General features: G+C 36.5%; 2 protein-coding genes across 4 annotated transcripts in view; one reads left to right on the top strand and one right to left on the bottom strand.

Annotated features, from left to right (window-relative positions):
* TOLLIP (toll interacting protein) overlaps positions 1-3,505 on the top strand; it is a 28,431-nt gene extending 24,926 nt beyond the window's left edge. For all 3 annotated transcript variants that reach the window (XM_068944762.1, XM_068944761.1, XM_068944763.1), the window contains one exon: positions 68-3,505. In XM_068944762.1, coding sequence (XP_068800863.1) covers positions 68-282 — 215 coding nt within the window. In that variant the 3' untranslated portion in view covers positions 283-3,505. The remainder of the gene's footprint in view (positions 1-67) is intronic.
* Positions 3,506-9,949: 6,444 nt separating this feature from the next.
* The window catches only part of LOC104143777 (mucin-5AC), a 44,968-nt gene continuing 38,166 nt past the window's right edge, over positions 9,950-16,751 (bottom strand). Inside the window, exons 31-40 of the mRNA XM_068944760.1 lie at positions 16,496-16,660; positions 16,067-16,317; positions 15,442-15,613; positions 14,307-14,350; positions 13,370-13,492; positions 13,164-13,262; positions 12,599-12,721; positions 12,214-12,259; positions 11,670-11,781; positions 9,950-10,639 (exon numbers count right to left, since the gene is read on the bottom strand). Of these exons, the coding sequence (XP_068800861.1) occupies positions 10,423-10,639; positions 11,670-11,781; positions 12,214-12,259; positions 12,599-12,721; positions 13,164-13,262; positions 13,370-13,492; positions 14,307-14,350; positions 15,442-15,613; positions 16,067-16,317; positions 16,496-16,660 (1,352 nt within the window). The 3' untranslated portion in view covers positions 9,950-10,422. The remainder of the gene's footprint in view (positions 10,640-11,669; positions 11,782-12,213; positions 12,260-12,598; positions 12,722-13,163; positions 13,263-13,369; positions 13,493-14,306; positions 14,351-15,441; positions 15,614-16,066; positions 16,318-16,495; positions 16,661-16,751) is intronic.

Genomic DNA, 16,751 nt, shown 5'->3' with positions numbered 1-16,751 from the left:
ATTTTTTTCAAAAGTCTTTTAATTTTTTTTTTTTCATGGTTTTGTTTGTTTCTTTCTTTGTTTTCAGGAATGCCTGCAGTCTGTAATCCCGGCATGGTACCAGTGGCAATACCACCTCCTGCAGTGAACCCTCAGCACCTTTGTAATGAAGAGGACCTGAAATCTATCCAGGACATGTTTCCCAACATGGACAGGGAAGTAATCCACTCAGTGCTAGAAGCTCAGAGGGGGAACAAGGATGCAGCTATCAACTCCTTGCTTCAGATGGCTGAAGAATCATAGATCCCCACTTCCTGCGTTGTCCCCGTCCTTGATGCCACCTTTATTTTTACTTGCCAAGCCAGGGATTTAGCTAGAGGAAGAATTTCCTGACAGTTTTCTGTTAGCGTATCCTGTATGAAAGATTGTATCCCCTTTTCTCTGTGGACGTTTGGATCTTTTTCACTTTCTTTTTCTCTGTGTGTGTGTGTGTGTGTGTTCTACAACAGCATTGAAGCATCTTTACTCTCAGCTGTGCCCTGTGTGGCTATATTCTGACTTGGGTGGGGAGTAATGCTGCTTTTTCCTTTCTCTCCCCCTTTTCAAAACACAAGTTCTTACAAAGTAACTCTATGCAGTACAGGATATACTACTGTTTGTTAGATTGAAAAAACTCTCTGGAGTGTTTCCTTTTTAACATAACTGATTTGTTAATGTAATTTGTTTTCATCAAGCAGCCTGTTTCTGCCAGAAATTAAAAGCAAAGGCCCTTTTGCTTGTCCTGTGGTGTTTAGTTATTGCTGTGAGAGTCAGCTGTCCTTGATGAAAATTTTTAATTGAATAAGCTAAATTCTTTAGGTTGCACTGCTCATCCTTGTAATGAGCATCTTCTATTCAACCTAGTTATTGGGCACCAAAGCAATGTATTAACTGGAGTGTGTTTAGGGCTTTATCCTGTCATATAGTATTGTTATGTATCTGTAAAATCTTAACAGATAACAGTACAGTCTGTATTGCTGTAGCAGAGGACAGGACTGAGCCCTAATGTACTCCGACAGCTAATTGCACTCTTAGTACTTACTTCTGCATTCCCACAGTTATTCCAAAGGATGAACGCAGACAGAAGGATTTTATACCTTGAAAATTAATGACATGGTAAACAGTTATTTGAGGTTGTCTTGTATTTAAAAAAGCAGAAACCTGTGATTTGTTTATTAGACTTCTTTCTTTACACCTAAATTTCAGCCAAATTATCATTTTACATTGGTGGAAAAGTTACTATAAGAGTTTTTTTCATTTAATCTGAAATAAACATGAAAAGTAGCTTTGGGAATCTTCAAATGGTATTTAAAGTTTTCCAGTGACTTGTTGGATTAAGGTTGCTCTAATTACTTCAATATTATTTGAAGCAGGTGGGAATAAATTCTTTGTAGGAGAAGATTTAACATATCTGAGTTAGTCTGATCCTCAGAAGAGGTTGGAGGTTGCTGATATTTATTGTTAGTATCATTTTTTTCAGACATCAGATCATCTTGGAGCTGCAGAATCTTGAAGTAGGCACCTGTTAAAACTGTTGGATAAATTCTGCGATGTGTATTTTTGTAGATGGTGAAGTAATGCACTTTAAAGTAGTATGCACCAGTATATTTTATCAGTGATGTGCAATGTTGCTGTTTTGTCTTTTTAATGTTTGACTTCAAATACTTTCTACAATAGCCATAGACTTTTATATTTTCAGGAGTTAGAATGTACATTTGAAATGTAGGCTCTTGAGTGATTCACGAGAACTTTAAAGCCAGGTTTGGAATAAGGAAAATAGACCCTTATTCTCCTCTTCTCCACGCTTTGTTTCATTTCCCACACGTAAGATTTTTTTCTTATCTGCTGAAAAGCTGATTTTCCCGACTACATTCAAGAAGCCTCTAAGTAGCCTTGGTAGAGTGTGAATGTTTATTTTTTTTATGATTGAAAGTGATACTGAAACTTTTAAAATACAGTACCAAAAAATCATCCCAGTTTCTGATCTTCTAAAATAATCTTTTCATAATGCGTGATTTTAAGTTTTCTTTTGAATCCCCTCCTGTCTTAAACTTCCCTTTGAAAGCGTGTCTTTATACATCTTTCTATCTGCTTTCCAATAATGACATTCAAGGCTATAGTTTCTTGTTTTATATATGGAGTCACCACACGTTTAGTTTCCAAAACAAACAAGGTGTTCATCAAGAAAGTGGTCTTGTCCCTTCCCTACAATAGTGTTAAATTTTGTGATTGAATAGGTATAGAGGCATTTGGTCTTTATTTTCATAGCACAGTGATTTGTGGCATGTCACCCAAGAGGATAAATCTTGGTAAGGATTTAGTGCTTAGATACCACTTCCAGGAAGAGTCCCTTGCTCTAACTTTTACACAGATAGCATGAATTGCTAGGGATGGAATAATTCAGGGAAAATGTACATATATAAATTTTTATATTAAAATGTTGGGGTCCGTAATAACAGCTTTTTATAAAAGCAAGCGATCATGGTTGAACTTAACGGCTGGTAAATTGTACTGCATTCTATTACAGCTGAATTGCAAGCACAGAATAAACACCCTGTTTCAATCCTAACATTCAGAAGGGGAAGCAAGAAGGTTAGGTTAGCCAGGTTCATTCATAAACTGACTTTCAGGCCTCTGGGAGAGTTGTAGCTCCTGTTCTTAACAGTTTCTTTTGTTTGTTTTAGGCAAATATTATGCGAAGCAGTAGTTGTATGAGTTGCAGATGGGAAATGTAGGAGCGGCATGGCCAGTAGATGGATTTCGGCATGTTACTCAAACATATTGTTCTGGGGATTTTTGTCTTGATTAATTATTATAGCTGAAACTCTTATGTCAAGATGTGCTACTTGTTAAAAAGAACAAAACACTGATCATGAGCCTACTCAACTTTTCAGCATTCGTTTCCTCTCAGTCAAGCTGCTTATTGTTAGGTTTGGGTTGGAGAGACATGAAAAAAGGCAGGGAGTAGTTATTCGAGGGCCTGTAAAATGAAGGCACTGGAACGGAATGTCTTTTTCATGATTTAAAAAAAAAAAACATTGTCACTCATTACGATTGTAGCTTTTGACAAATTCTAACAGGGTGATACTCTGATACTGCTCTTCTCAACAGCTTCAAGCAGCCTGGAGCCAAAGCCAGCTGTATAAGACTGGCATCTGCTAAAAGTTAGTGCTTTAGAGTACTAGTTTGAATCCTGCAAAGAGCCTAAACTTGCTAAAGATAGGAACACTTTTTGTCTAGCTAGATCCTTGCTACTTTCTTCTCTACTGCTGTTTGCATCTGCTGATGGTACTGAATGTTTTTTTTCCTCTTACAAATGTTATTGCTTTATTTGGATGATCTGTAATACCATACAGAGGATGTTTTTTGCTGTAATAATTCTGAAGACATTGTTTCTCGCTGTATTGAGGTCCAGTGTCCAAATATGTTTCTTGCACTCTTAAATGCATTAACTTTTCATTCTAAATTAATAAATGTATAATCTAAATGAGAATGTATCATGTCTCTGTGGGAGAGGAGGATTATTTGAATCTCTGTCTATAGACTGATCTAGAATTCAACATGTATGAATAGCTATCTTTTATTCAGTCATTAGTTAACAAATTACACTTCAGTTCTTAGAAGTGCGATCTTCTAGTACAGTAAATGCTCAAAAATGTGCGTTTTTCTACCTGGTCTAGATGTTACTCTTTGAAGAATGTGTTACAGTACTGCAGGTCTGAAAGACAGAATAAGGGAACAGTGAGATTGCATTCTTCAAATGACGGCGTGTCAGGGAGCAAGGGAGGAGGGAAGAGGGGTGCAGATGTGGAGAAGATGCTCCATCGTGTGCATGGAGAGCTTTGTAGAGAAGAATGGTATATGAAGGAAGAGTGACAAAATAGCCTCTCTGTATTATGCTAGCCGTGATAAGAACTGGCTTTTTTAATCTGCTAAGTTTTAAATTATTGAAGTTTAAAGATTTGGTTTACAGGTAGCAACTCCTTTTAGTTCTGTGGTTGACTGGAAAGCTAGCCCAAGTCCTCTTTTTCATTTAAAAGCATTGCTATGCTCAGCAAGAATTCATTGTTTGTAGTTTTAATACATTACCAAGCTAACATTTGGGGTTTTAGTGTGCAGTTCATAGCATGATTTTTATTGGAAGTTAATTTTTTTAACAAATGATAGTTGAGAGAAATCTTTCACAACTCAACTTTGTTAGGTTTCTTTCTGTAATGTCCTGTTAGCACCTAACATCAAATGAAATTGTGTTCAAATTATGTTTTTATGTAGCCCTTGAATAGCAGTTTCTATCCCACTTTAGAACATAAAGTTTACTACTGACTTTCACATTTCTCTGCTGCATTGAGATTAAAAAAAAAGTTTAATATTTATTAGCATTTTCATTTCAATGGTAATAGAGCAGCCATGAGGTGTGGGGGTGTGAAGAGAAATCAGTGTAATGTGAATTATTAAAACTATTAAAATAGGGCCTCCAGGAAGAAATGCAAATGCTTTTTGTTTTAACTTTTTTAATTTTCATTTTTTTAGAACAAGTTGGGAAAAAAAGAAAACCCATCCTAACAATCTTCTGTGCTTCAGTTTTTAAGTCATAGGTTACTGAAGACAGCTTAACTAATCTATCCAAGACCTTTACAAAGCTTGTTTAGAAACCAAGTCAATCTATTTTCGTGCTGCAGTTTGTATATGTTAGAAGCATGTTCTTTACTATGTTTCCAAAATTCATAATTATGTAAGAACAGATAGACTATATTTATGGTATACCATAACTTTTGAAGTAAAACTATCATAAATGGGAGAAGTGAAGTTGTTGAAAGCAAATAGAAATACAGATGCAGCTAAGATCAGTTTTAATCTATGTTTTGGAGAACTATGTGGAAATACTGCTGTTTGGAGTGTTCAAAAATTCACTTAGAACATATTTTTAAAAGATTCACTGTACTAATGAAGCAGGAAGATACAAATGGGCAACTTAATTTTAATGCGTTTGTCATTGGAAGTGAATGAGAGATGATTCAGTTTATTTTAAAATTTTTTCCGATTCTAAAATAAGCTAGGTACTCTTTCACTCACTTTATGTGACAACAAAGTACTGTTGTCTTCCCCCTTTCCCCCACCCTGGTTCAAATTAAAAATAAGCATATGGCCTATAGCATGAAGAGCTCTCAATCCTGCTAACTCATGTATTTTCAAGTGCTATTTTTGTCTATTTGAAAAAAACACTTAAAACTACTAAAATGTGGATGCCTGAATCAGAAAAATCAGAAAATCTTAGCAGGATAGTGCCAAGAGAAATGTTTGTCCTATCCTGTCCCATTCTCTCGCCCCCCCCCCCCCCCCCCCCCCGACAACAGAGTAGTATGGGAATACTTTAAAATATAAATTTAAACACTTCCATTGGAACAGCTCATGAGACAATCTCCTGATAGCCTCTCTGGGGTAAGTTTCATTTGAAAAGAGATGGAAGAATGGAAGGCTCTTAGGACTTCAACATGTTCACACAGCGTGGAAGCAAGGAGGAGCTAAATACTTTCTGTCATACTTTAGGGCTTACCTCCATGTGATGTGGATTCTCATTCCTTTAGGACTGGGACTCAGCCTTCTTGCTGAGTGAATGTTTCCAAAGAATTTAACATGCTCTGTATCTTAATATTGAAATACAGCAAAAGTGGTGAAAGGTACCTCAAGAGATGACTCAGTCCAATGAGCTACTCTGTGTAATTTTGTGTCGAAGGTGATTCATTACTGCCATCCTCAGCAGGAGGAATTTAAAAACAAAACAAAACAAAAAACAAAAAACAAAAAAAACCCTCCCAAAATTAGTTAAAGCTTTTGGGAAAATCAGGGAGCTTAATTACTTCAGAATACCAGCACAGCCAGCTATCAGCAAACCGCATGACCATAAGGCCTATGTTGTAACTATCTGTGTATAAACAACCAGCCACAAAGTTCTTGTGATGCAAGATATTATAATGCAGCATCTGTGGGTGTTTTTGACGTTGCTTTTGTATCTCAAATGAGAATACTTGCTTGTGCTATAATATAAGTTGAGAGCGAGGCAGAGAAGGAAGTTTAGGCAAGAGAAAAATCCTCAATCCATTCCTTCTGGATGTAAAACCCAATTAATATTCTGCTTCTCTAAAGTGGAAAAGACAGAGGCTCTAGAAATAAGATTAACTGGAGACTGATCCAAGGTCTGTATATCTTGGGTAGTGGTAGAATTGTTAATTCTTTCTTTGTGGAAACCTTGTTGATAGACAAGTAGGTGACATGAATGAATCTACCTCCTTACGCATAATGTTATTGTATTAAAACATGGGAAACGCGATGAACTATCAATAGAGGAAGGGAGGCAAGTAAAAGTCAGAAGCAGAAATTAATGAAATACACTCCTTAAATCTCCACTAGGAGGTGCTGTTTCAAAAAAGAAGAGGAAACAACAATTGCATTGGAAGGTAAGAAAGAGAAATGCTGGCATAAAGGGTGAAATATTTCCCTCATTATTTAATACTTCTAGATCACATAATTTTTCAAAATGTGTTTAAGACATGGAAAGACTGAGAAATAGGGAACTACTTTTCTTTTGTTCACTGAATTAATTCAGAGCTGTTCTTCCTTAATCTACAGGGGAATTGGACTAAAAGTAATTTCAAAGATTAGATGAAACTATTTGGCCATCTTCAAATCCTTCAGCTGGTTGGATGTTGTTGGTATACCGTTTCTATTTTGGAAAGCCTACAGCAAGCATAAGTAACTAATGTGGATTGGGAAGTAAAGGCCCCTATGCAGATATCTCATTCAGTTTAGCTTGTTCAGTGATGTTAAATTCTGTTCTCCTGCTTATGAACTCAAGGTATATGTCATAGATGCTCATTTATAACCTATGAATGTCTTTCATTTAAGTACCGCAGTTCCACAAATACGCTATTATGGAAGAACAACATAACCTTCATACCTGCCCAATTGTGATGTTAGATTGTCAGACCATAAAACCTGTAGGTTATTTGCTAATGGGCTACTTTATTCAATTAACTGTTTAAATTTTTTAATTTGTTGAAGAGGCTTTATGCGGAGACATGAATAGATTACACTAACTGGATAGTTTCACTGTACATATGAATCTTACTACATAACCATATGCATAACTACATAACCCTACTGCAAAAGTCCCTGTAGTTGACAAGTTAGTTGACTGGACAGGTTAGTGTTCTATTTCCTGATATAGGTAAATGCTTTTCTGTGGTAATTTTTAGTGAAACATCAGGATGTAACATCAGGATAACCTTTGGTCATGAAAAATGTCACAGGGTGAAAATTTTGCATTTTCTGGTTAACTGGATACATTGTAGAAATCACAGGAAAAGAGCCCAGGACTGATTTTTATATTATATCCTGCCACTCATTTTAAATATTAAGCTATTTACTAATCTGTAGTTCCATAACTGGAACTGTTTTGCTGCTATGATTGTATATTTAACATACCAAATTTATAGCAAAAGTTTCCATATATTTGCATTGTATTAATTTTATTATTTCAAGTTCTGTGGAGTTTGATATAATAGACAATAGCTAAATATATTTTAAGATTAATATTAACTTTTTGTACATCAAGCAAACACGTCATCATGTTTTTCTGTGTGGTTAATTTCTCTGTTTTAAAGTATCCACTTCTAGAGGTTCCTTAGTTCTATAATGCCAACTCTAGCATTAGTTTCAAAGAAAATGATGAATTCTGTTTAGGGTACGAGTTCTTAAAGGGTACGAGTCCCTTGGGTTTTCTTCTGTTTAAGCTTGGGGGGGGTTGGGGTGAATAGATTTTGTTTTAAAATTTTGGAAACTGTTTTTTAAGGAGATCAGAGAATACTCTGTGGTTTCTAGTATTTTCCAATGGGTTGGTTTTCAAGGGGGAAAAAAACCTCACCAAGGTAATCTCTTCTGAACGGTGAATTATGGTGTGAATTTTTTTCATGAATGTAGTACATATCCACTGATGATTGCAGTGGGGCCATCAAGTTTAATTCATAGGCCGGTGATCAGTTAACTGGAAATAATTTGGTATCCAACACTGAGAAATCGCCTCTGCATCTTCGTAACTTAGGTTCTGCTAACATATTTTCAACTGGTAATTTTGCCAATACTGATCTCTGATGGTTGAAGTTGCTTTGCAAGGCTTAATATTTCCAGTGGAATTAAGGAAATATTTCCCCTTTTAGTTTCCTCTAGAGAAGCAAATAATGACCATTAGAGGGCAGCTTAAGATTTAAACTGGAAGGTACCAATACTTTAATACAGCGCTTAAAATAATTCAAGAAAACCAGCAGACTAGAAAAAGCGAGGGAAGCTTTATAACTTGTGAACATAGTAATAAGTACTCAGAGTATAGGGGCTAAGGTGGAAGGGGGATACACTTGCAAATTCTATTGACTTCAGTCTGGCCTCAGCACTGCTAAAGACAAAGCCAACTTTAAGCGCTTCCAGATTTTGTTTCATGTCGCTGTTAGTGTGCTAGGTCATAGGTCAGGTTCAGCATGCAGAAACCCAATCAGCTCTGCAGGCCTCACTTTGTCTCGCCAGGCCATAACAGCCAACCTACGTGAATGCTTCTTAGGTAGGTAAGGCCTCCCACAGGCAGAAGTGCTGGTTATTAGCTCCAATTGTACACTCTCTGCATGCTTGTGATGCCCGAAGTGGTAAACGCTCTGGAAGCCAGAGAGCAGGGAGGCAGTGCTGAAGCTGTCAAACTGCTTGATCCAGCAGTCGCTCTGCAGAACTGACTGGATGTCTCCTCATAGTAGCTGATGGTACTGAGGGTGCCATGGTGAAGTTACGGAGCGCATGGTACACAGCTGGTGTGGCTTCAGACTCTGTTCCCCATGAAAAGGGGATTGATTACTGGATCAAAAAAGATGCTAGGAGCAGTACAGCTGTGTGCTCTACTATCTGAGCTAGTAACTCTGCTGGAGCCTGTGTACCTGCTGTGGGACAGGCAAATGGGATAGCTGAGGGATAAATGAATTTAACAGTAAAATGCGAAGCTTACAAGCCCTCTTATTTCTCCACATCAGTTAATACTAATATGGTATCAGACCATGCCGAGAAGGCCAATGGACATGGTGCTACTGACTTCATTCAGGGATTGAATTTCACTTCTAAATAAACACATGTAAAATGTGTAATTATTCGATTAATCAGTTCCTCCTTTATTCTTCGGCTAAATCTCCAGGACAGATTTCAAACTTTTATTACAACAGCTACTGATACAGTAAATGCTTCAGACAGTTCAGGTAAACATGATGAACTACTGTGGGGGAAACGCAGCCAAATTTCTCTTTAGTTTAAATCCATTCAAAATCTTTTAGATAATGAAGGAAACATGCATAGTTTAAAAATGTATCTTGAACTTATTTGCAAATATTGTTATGAATTATGGGGAGGAAAATTTTCTTCTTAGGAAGTTCATTGACTTCACCTTAAATAGAAGGTTAGAGCTTTCATTCATACATAGATTTATTTCTTCAAACTGAAGCAGCCACCGTTGATTTCTAAAGCCAGATATGCATTCTGGTCTAGAATGCAGAATAATAATGATGAATAAAATTTCCCCTTCCTCTTAATAGACTTGTCTTCTGGACCTGACCTCTCATTATAAGGAAAACAAACCACAGCCTACATGTTCTCCCTCTGTCTTGGGAATCAGAACACAATGAGCAAATGAATTCTTCCTCTGAGTACCTTTTATGCCAGTGAGCAGAGCTACTTAGCCATGGGTAAAGAATTTAACCTCATCCAAAAACAGGATTGTGTGAGTGTCTTCATTCCCAAAGGCCACTAGAGATTACACCCATCTGAGTTTTAAAACTCCCTGGTGTCATTTAACTATCCATCTTCTAGATAGTGAAGACAAGTATCAAAAAGTCACCAGTCACCAAACCTGAAAAATGCTGAAAGTTTTATTGATCAAATAAGAGACAAAATGTACAGGAAAGCAGTCTTCCCTGTCATTTTGAGATGTCGGTAAGAATATTACATTCATAAAAATGATATGCAATAAAACTTTCTCTAGCCACAAGAGCTAAAACCAATGTAGCCACAATGTTTTATGGTTCTGTCTTTAGAGAGCCCTTACAACTTTGTCCAAAATACGAATTTTTTGATTAAACTGATGCATATTTGCTTATTTCCATGATGTATGCAGATTATTTTACATGGTCTTCCATTTTTCCCTTTAAATTGTATCACTTAAAAAGTACATACTAAGATTTAATTATTTGGCTTTAACTTCTTAAGAAATAAGAAAAGATAATAACAGAAACTGAAATAAGATAGCTTAAGAAGGAGTACAAGTTATTTGGGGGATGATATGATTCCAGCTTTTCTAGGGGCTCTGTTTTCTTTTCCTAGTGATCATATCTGTCTTCTGCTACTTTTCTTCCACTGGAAACCTTCTTCTCCGGGGGCTTCTGAAATGCATGCATTCGTGCACTGACATTGTTCCACATAGACATAGTTATAACTGATGCTTGTTCCATTTTGGCAAGTCAGGGTCACCTCTCTTGTCTGGCTGCTGAGCTCCTGGCAGCAGCTACAGTCATGTTGCATCTGGTTTGCTTCAACAGAATACCTGTGCCCCACCAGAAAAAAAGCATATCCTCCCATTAAAAACTGACACACCAAAAAAACCCCTAGTAACTTTTGGGTTTATATATCTATATCTATTTGTATTTAAAAAAAAAAAATTGTGTGCATATGTTTGTGTATACATATGTAGGAGTGTGTGTATATAATATATATGTGAATGTGGTTTTAATAACCTGTCCCTTCAATAGTGAAACTATTCTTCCTTCCATTGAGTCTCAGAATAAGCTCCTTCTTACTTTATTGGGCACATATTTGGACCTGTTGTTAATAACAGGTCCAAACCTGTTGTTATGTACATATAGCTCCAGATATAAAAACAAACAAGATAATTTTTGTTGCTGTTAATGAGTTTTTTCAGTTCTTTAACAATCATCTTTCCTTTATGCCAAATTTAGTCCTTAGCATGTAGAAGACAATGAGAAAAATGAAAGCTACAGACCAATTGTTGGTATGAAATAAAACTGTCCTGCTAATCTGTCTTTAGTCATCTTTGTACTTATAGGAGTGCATTATAAATAAACTGGCCCTTAACATCTATAAATAGTTGTGAATTATTTTTCCTATTAGTGAAATTGAAGAAAAGGAATATGTGCGAATCAGGACCCAGTGTTCTTCCACTCTGGAGAATCAGAAATAGCTCTGCTGTATGAATTATAGTAGTTTTATCATGGTGTAAATCAGAGAAGGTCCACAACATAAACGTTTCTCAGGGTTCTGCAATTTATCATTTCTGTGCTTTGCCATCAGTCATACAACATAGAGAACTTGATTGAATTATTGTCATGGTGCCAGCTAGTGAGTGGCAATCATATTTGTGTAGCAATGTTGTTAATCCTGCCTAATTCTTAAACCTCAATCTGTAACCCAGCTTATTCAATTGAATCACTTGGCTCTCATAAGCACGCCACATTCGTTGATATTCTGTGATCAGTGCTAACTGATTCTCTAAATGAAGAGAGACCGTGAGTATAAACGAATCCAAGGAGATGTTCAATTAACTTTTTGGAACTTACACTGAGGAGCCAGGACAAGTCCCTTCACAGTACGCCAGTTCCACAGGTTCAGCAGATTCGCATTCACCGTGGCGGATCACAGTTTTTTTGCTGTAAGCTTTGCAGTTTGGAGCTTCAGAAAAAGAGGAAAAAATAAACAGATGCCTCAAATTTCTAGTTGAGAACTAAATGAATACGAAAACAACTAATTTTGAACTGGATGATATCTGATTATTGAGAATCCATATACAGGATGAAACAGTAGTTAAGGAATACCGTGTAATGTATCTGGAGATTTTAGATTTTTTTGTTTAATCTCTCCGCTGTAGTCTGTCTTTGGAACATAGCAATGCTGAGGCTTGAGCATTCATGGCTTAAGTTACGGATTTCAGTATCCAGCAAACAAAATTGCTTTTCTTTTTGAAGAGACGATCAGTGAAACACAGGATCTTGATAAGCAGAATAAATTGGAGGATGGAAGAATCATTCCTCCCTTCTACTCAAAAACAGACAGAAGTCAAATGTAATGTCTTTAAGGGGAAAACCTGAACGCAGCTTTACTTACGTTTACATATCTTGCAGCAGCCATCAGGAGTAGTCTCTGCTTCATCCTTTGCAGAAACATAGAGGAAGGATTTGTGTTAGTGCATAGAGGACAAAAGCAGGAGCACGAATACAGGTTAGCATTATTAATGGCCAGAAGGCTTCTCTGTGATGAACACCGAATGAAACCATGAGTATTTTGATGGCTGTGCCCCCACATAGAAGTCTTGCATCCCTGTAGCCTCATATAAAAATACTAAGCTTCTCTTATTGATTGCAAGACTGATTTCACTCTTAAGGCATTCCTGAAACTTTAGTGAAAGCAATTTTGTCATGTTCTACCTTTATCCTTTCCTTCTTGTTCTTAGGTGTTGCATTCAATAGATGAAAAATTGATTAAAACTTACAGGATCACATTCTCCTGGCATGAATTCGGGACATGTTTTTTTAGTTTGGACTGCAACAAATTGATCTTCAATTTTTTCACATTTGTAATAGCTGCAGTGATCGAGTGGCAGGATCTCATCAAGCTAAGATTAAAAGAACATGAGTATTATTTCTGCATTGTTATCAAGTATAGTATGGTTACTTCAAAAGTGACTGAACTAATCAAATGTTGACATCTCAAAGATTACCAGATTTTTCCAAAATTCTTTCAAGTGGTAAAGGGGAAGAACCAAACTTTCAAACTGTGGCTTGGTTAAAAGCTTCAATCTTGGATCTGAACACTCAGGTTACAACTTAGAAATCTATAATTGACCTCTGTCCTCTTCTCACTGCCTGGTTAAGCACATATGTCAAGGATTTGTTTTTTCCAGTTAAGTGTTCAGTTCTGAAAACTGGCCTCTAGTTTTCACAGAGAGCAATCTCCATGTTAATTAGTTCTTACTAGGAAGAGACATGAATTGACTGTTAGCTGTTCTAACCTGTATTGACTAAAACAGAGATCTGACAGTTAAAAGGGATACTTACACTGAGCACCTGAACAGTGTTATTACTTAGTTTGATTCTGCAGGCTACTTCAACACACTTTCCACAGCACTCTCCATGCTCTATCTTATATTCATGACCCTAGTCACAAGGAGATGAAAGAGAAAGTATATTGAGGCAACGACAGAGAATTCTAGTGGTGTTGTAATTGGGGTCTTGACTGCACAGTCTAGAGAATCTGAACTCACCAAGGGGCAAGATGTTTCACAGTGAACTGGTTCACATTGCAGAATGTTTTGGGTAGTCATTGGATCTTTTTCAGAAGTGCAGGTACAATTCTTACATGAGTCAATTACTGTGGACATTCCAACCTGGAAGACAGAAAAGAAAGAATATTCAAATGAAAACAATCTTTGTATAACGTATAGGTGGAGTTAAGTTTACTGAAACACAAGCGCGACTGAGTTGCTCAGCTAGCGTAGAACATGAAGTTGTGCTTAAGAAACAAATGTTCGGAGAAAACTAACTAAAACAATATAAAGTAGTATCTAGAAAAGTAAATACTAAAATGCTGATAAGACTGTCTTGAACTGCCTCATTACTTTACTAGCTTTTCAGTGCTCCATTTAAGATGAATTTTTCCTTGTAAGTCATATTCAGTTGTTATAAAACAATAGCAAGTTACAGACAGAGAGTACAATAATTGGATACATACGTGGATGTATAAGGAGAAATACCAATTTACACATGGACTTCAGTTTTTCTGAAAGAGGCTCCAGTGCTTAAATTTTGACTAAAAAGCTTAGGTATCAATTTTAGCAAAAGATTTAGATATCAGTTCTAGGAAAAATCCTAGATTTAGTTTTGAGGGGTCTCAGAGCTTATTTCAAAGAACAGATGAGTTCGGATGATTCATCTGCTCCCTTGGAAAATTTAATTCCAGAAGTGGGAGAAAGTACGAAAAAATGTATGTCAGTAAAAATGGTGCACTTTTATTTTACACTCCTTTTGAGGAACCTTTCTGTAACAGTTTTTTTTTTTAATATCAGAAAAAAATAACTTTCAGTTCTGGGTTGGCGATGAAAGGACATGCATAGGAAAAAGAATTTTCTAAATGGCTTTTGTGTCTGAAAAGGCACACGTTTCACTCTTAGCAATGTTCCATTGTAAGTATAGTATTCTTACCATGTAAACTGTATCATTGACCACACAAATATCAGGTATTACTTCTGAAAAACAACAACAAAATCCAGAATAAATTCAAACTGTGAGATCTACTGAGAAGTTAAGATACAAAGATGTTATTAAGGGTTGTTAATAACAGAGTGAATATGGAGAACTCAAAGGCCCATATGCTTAAACCTCATATTTATAATAACTGGAGGTTGAAGTAAAAGGCACAGCTTTCAAATGAACTAGGTGAATTGAGGGAAAAATGATATTGAACTTGAGCTACACCTGAGAAATACCTACCTTTCAATTTAGACATCAGGTTCTCTTAAGTTAGTTGTCTCCTACTCAAACCCAGAAGTCCAGTAACCTTAAAACATGCCTTTGCAATTGATTCTTTGTCCTCTCAAAATGCAGGTTGCATGGAAGATTGAGTGTGTATTGCTTACTGTGGTATTATAAATAATTCGATGCCATGACAGAGCCCATTCATGTCTTTCACAGAATCACTTCAAATTTGGCTATTCCTTTGTTTTGAACTTCATGTTTCAGGCTTAATTTATGGCTACCTTTTCCTGTTGGTTTTCATATATAAGTAAGCATATATAACTGGCAGATTTTTAAATTTTTATCAGCATTCTACAATAGTGTAAGTATAACTGTATTGTTGATGTATCAAAAATACCTACGGCTTTATGAAAAAGAATATGATTCACTTTGTATTGTTGTTTCTGTATTACTTGCTTTTGTACTCAACTATTAAGCTCTCTGCTTGCTTATTCTTATGTTTATACATCTTTGTTTAGCTATAGTTAGGCTACTTAGTGTGCTACAGTGTTGCATTAACAATCTTTACGATCTGCAGATAAAGAGATACTTGAGCAATATCAACTGCTTGAAGGCTCAAAATATTATCCAGCTCTCCCGCCCATTCCAATTCCATGAACAAACTTTCATGCAAAGTAACGTTTTTATATCTAATGTATAGTTAGCCAAAAATGGATGTTTGTTCACTGAACCATAACAATTTAAGGAAGGTTTGAGAAGTCCGCTTAGATAATGACCTAAGTGCAAGTGTAATTTACCACAGCATGTAGCCTGGTGTGTGTGTGTGTGTGTGTGTGTATGTATGTGCTTTTTTAATACTTACGGCATATATATTGAGGACAACATGGGTCTTCTGATAGTACAGGCATGACAACAAATCCTTTTGGACAAGCAAGTATCTCATTTGTGTGGCATGGGGGTGTCTGGCATTGCACAGTAACAGTGAGTGGGTCACAGACACACTCCTGGCATTCGCTCTTCCATTTCTCTCCAGGCTGAAAATATATAAATGATTTACTCATAAGCATTCTTTCACTCCAGTTATTTTAAGTCAACTTGAGTTAGACGCTCAAAACTGATAGGACTTCAGATTAGCATTTTCCTAGCATATGATTTCAGGCCTTAAGAACAGGCAAACTGAATCACAGCTAAATCACAGGACTATCTTCTGTGTAGAAGGAATAAGATTCTAACATTTTTCATAGCTGGTCCGCTTACTGCCATGATGTCTGAATTTATCAAAAAAGTCTCTGCTGTTGTATTAGTGAACAATTTCTATATAAAGTCCGGTGGTGTCAGGTTGAATAAACATACAGTATCAGGTCATTTGTAAGATGATCAAATTTGGTACTGAAATACGTGCAAGTTGATATGAATTGGCTATGAGAGGACAGAAACTGGGCTATGTTTTTGCAATGGTGATATATTAGAAAAAATAGGGGAACCACCTTTCGTGGAGGATTGACATCAGTACAGTTTCTTTCTACTGAAGTTGTGAGGGGTATTGCTGTGGTTGGTGAGGCAGAAGAAAATACAGGTTGTGTGGATGATGAGGCTTGTGTTGTAGTTTCTGAGGTTGCTGAGGTGAAAGGAGTTGTTGAAGGACATGGCCCTTGAAATGGGTCAACTTCACATTCCTTGTTGCAAAGTGCATAAAAATTACAGCCAGCACTATCTGTTCTGTTGTATACAACTTCCCCTGCAGAGAAAAATTGGAGGAGAAATTAACAGACCAATGAAAATATTTAGAAAAAAACAAGGAAAGGTATTAAAAGTTCTATTTTTAGCAGATGCGGAGTGTTATGTTTAACTGAATACAGTCCAAAGGGTTCATATTGCATCTGAAAATTTTTATGACCATAAAATAAGAAACTTACCAGGAGAAAACAAGTCACCAAGCACGTGACAAAAACATGGAGTTGTTGGACTTAACGTAACATATGTACTTTCTTCTGTTGCAAGAGGTGTGCTTGGAGAGGAACTGAAGGTTGTAGAAGTGCTTCTTGTAAGGTGAGTTGATTGTGGTATACCAGTTGTAGATACTGTTGAGCACAAAACATACTTTAGTTCACAGCAGAGGATTTTGATCTCATAACTGTAACATAGTGGAGGGGTCTATTCAACACTCCAGAA

The sequence above is a fragment of the Struthio camelus genome, chromosome 5 (assembly GCF_040807025.1).
Source record: "Struthio camelus isolate bStrCam1 chromosome 5, bStrCam1.hap1, whole genome shotgun sequence".
Lineage (NCBI taxonomy): Eukaryota > Metazoa > Chordata > Aves > Struthioniformes > Struthionidae > Struthio > Struthio camelus.
This window is presented reverse-complemented; position numbering and strand designations above follow the sequence as displayed.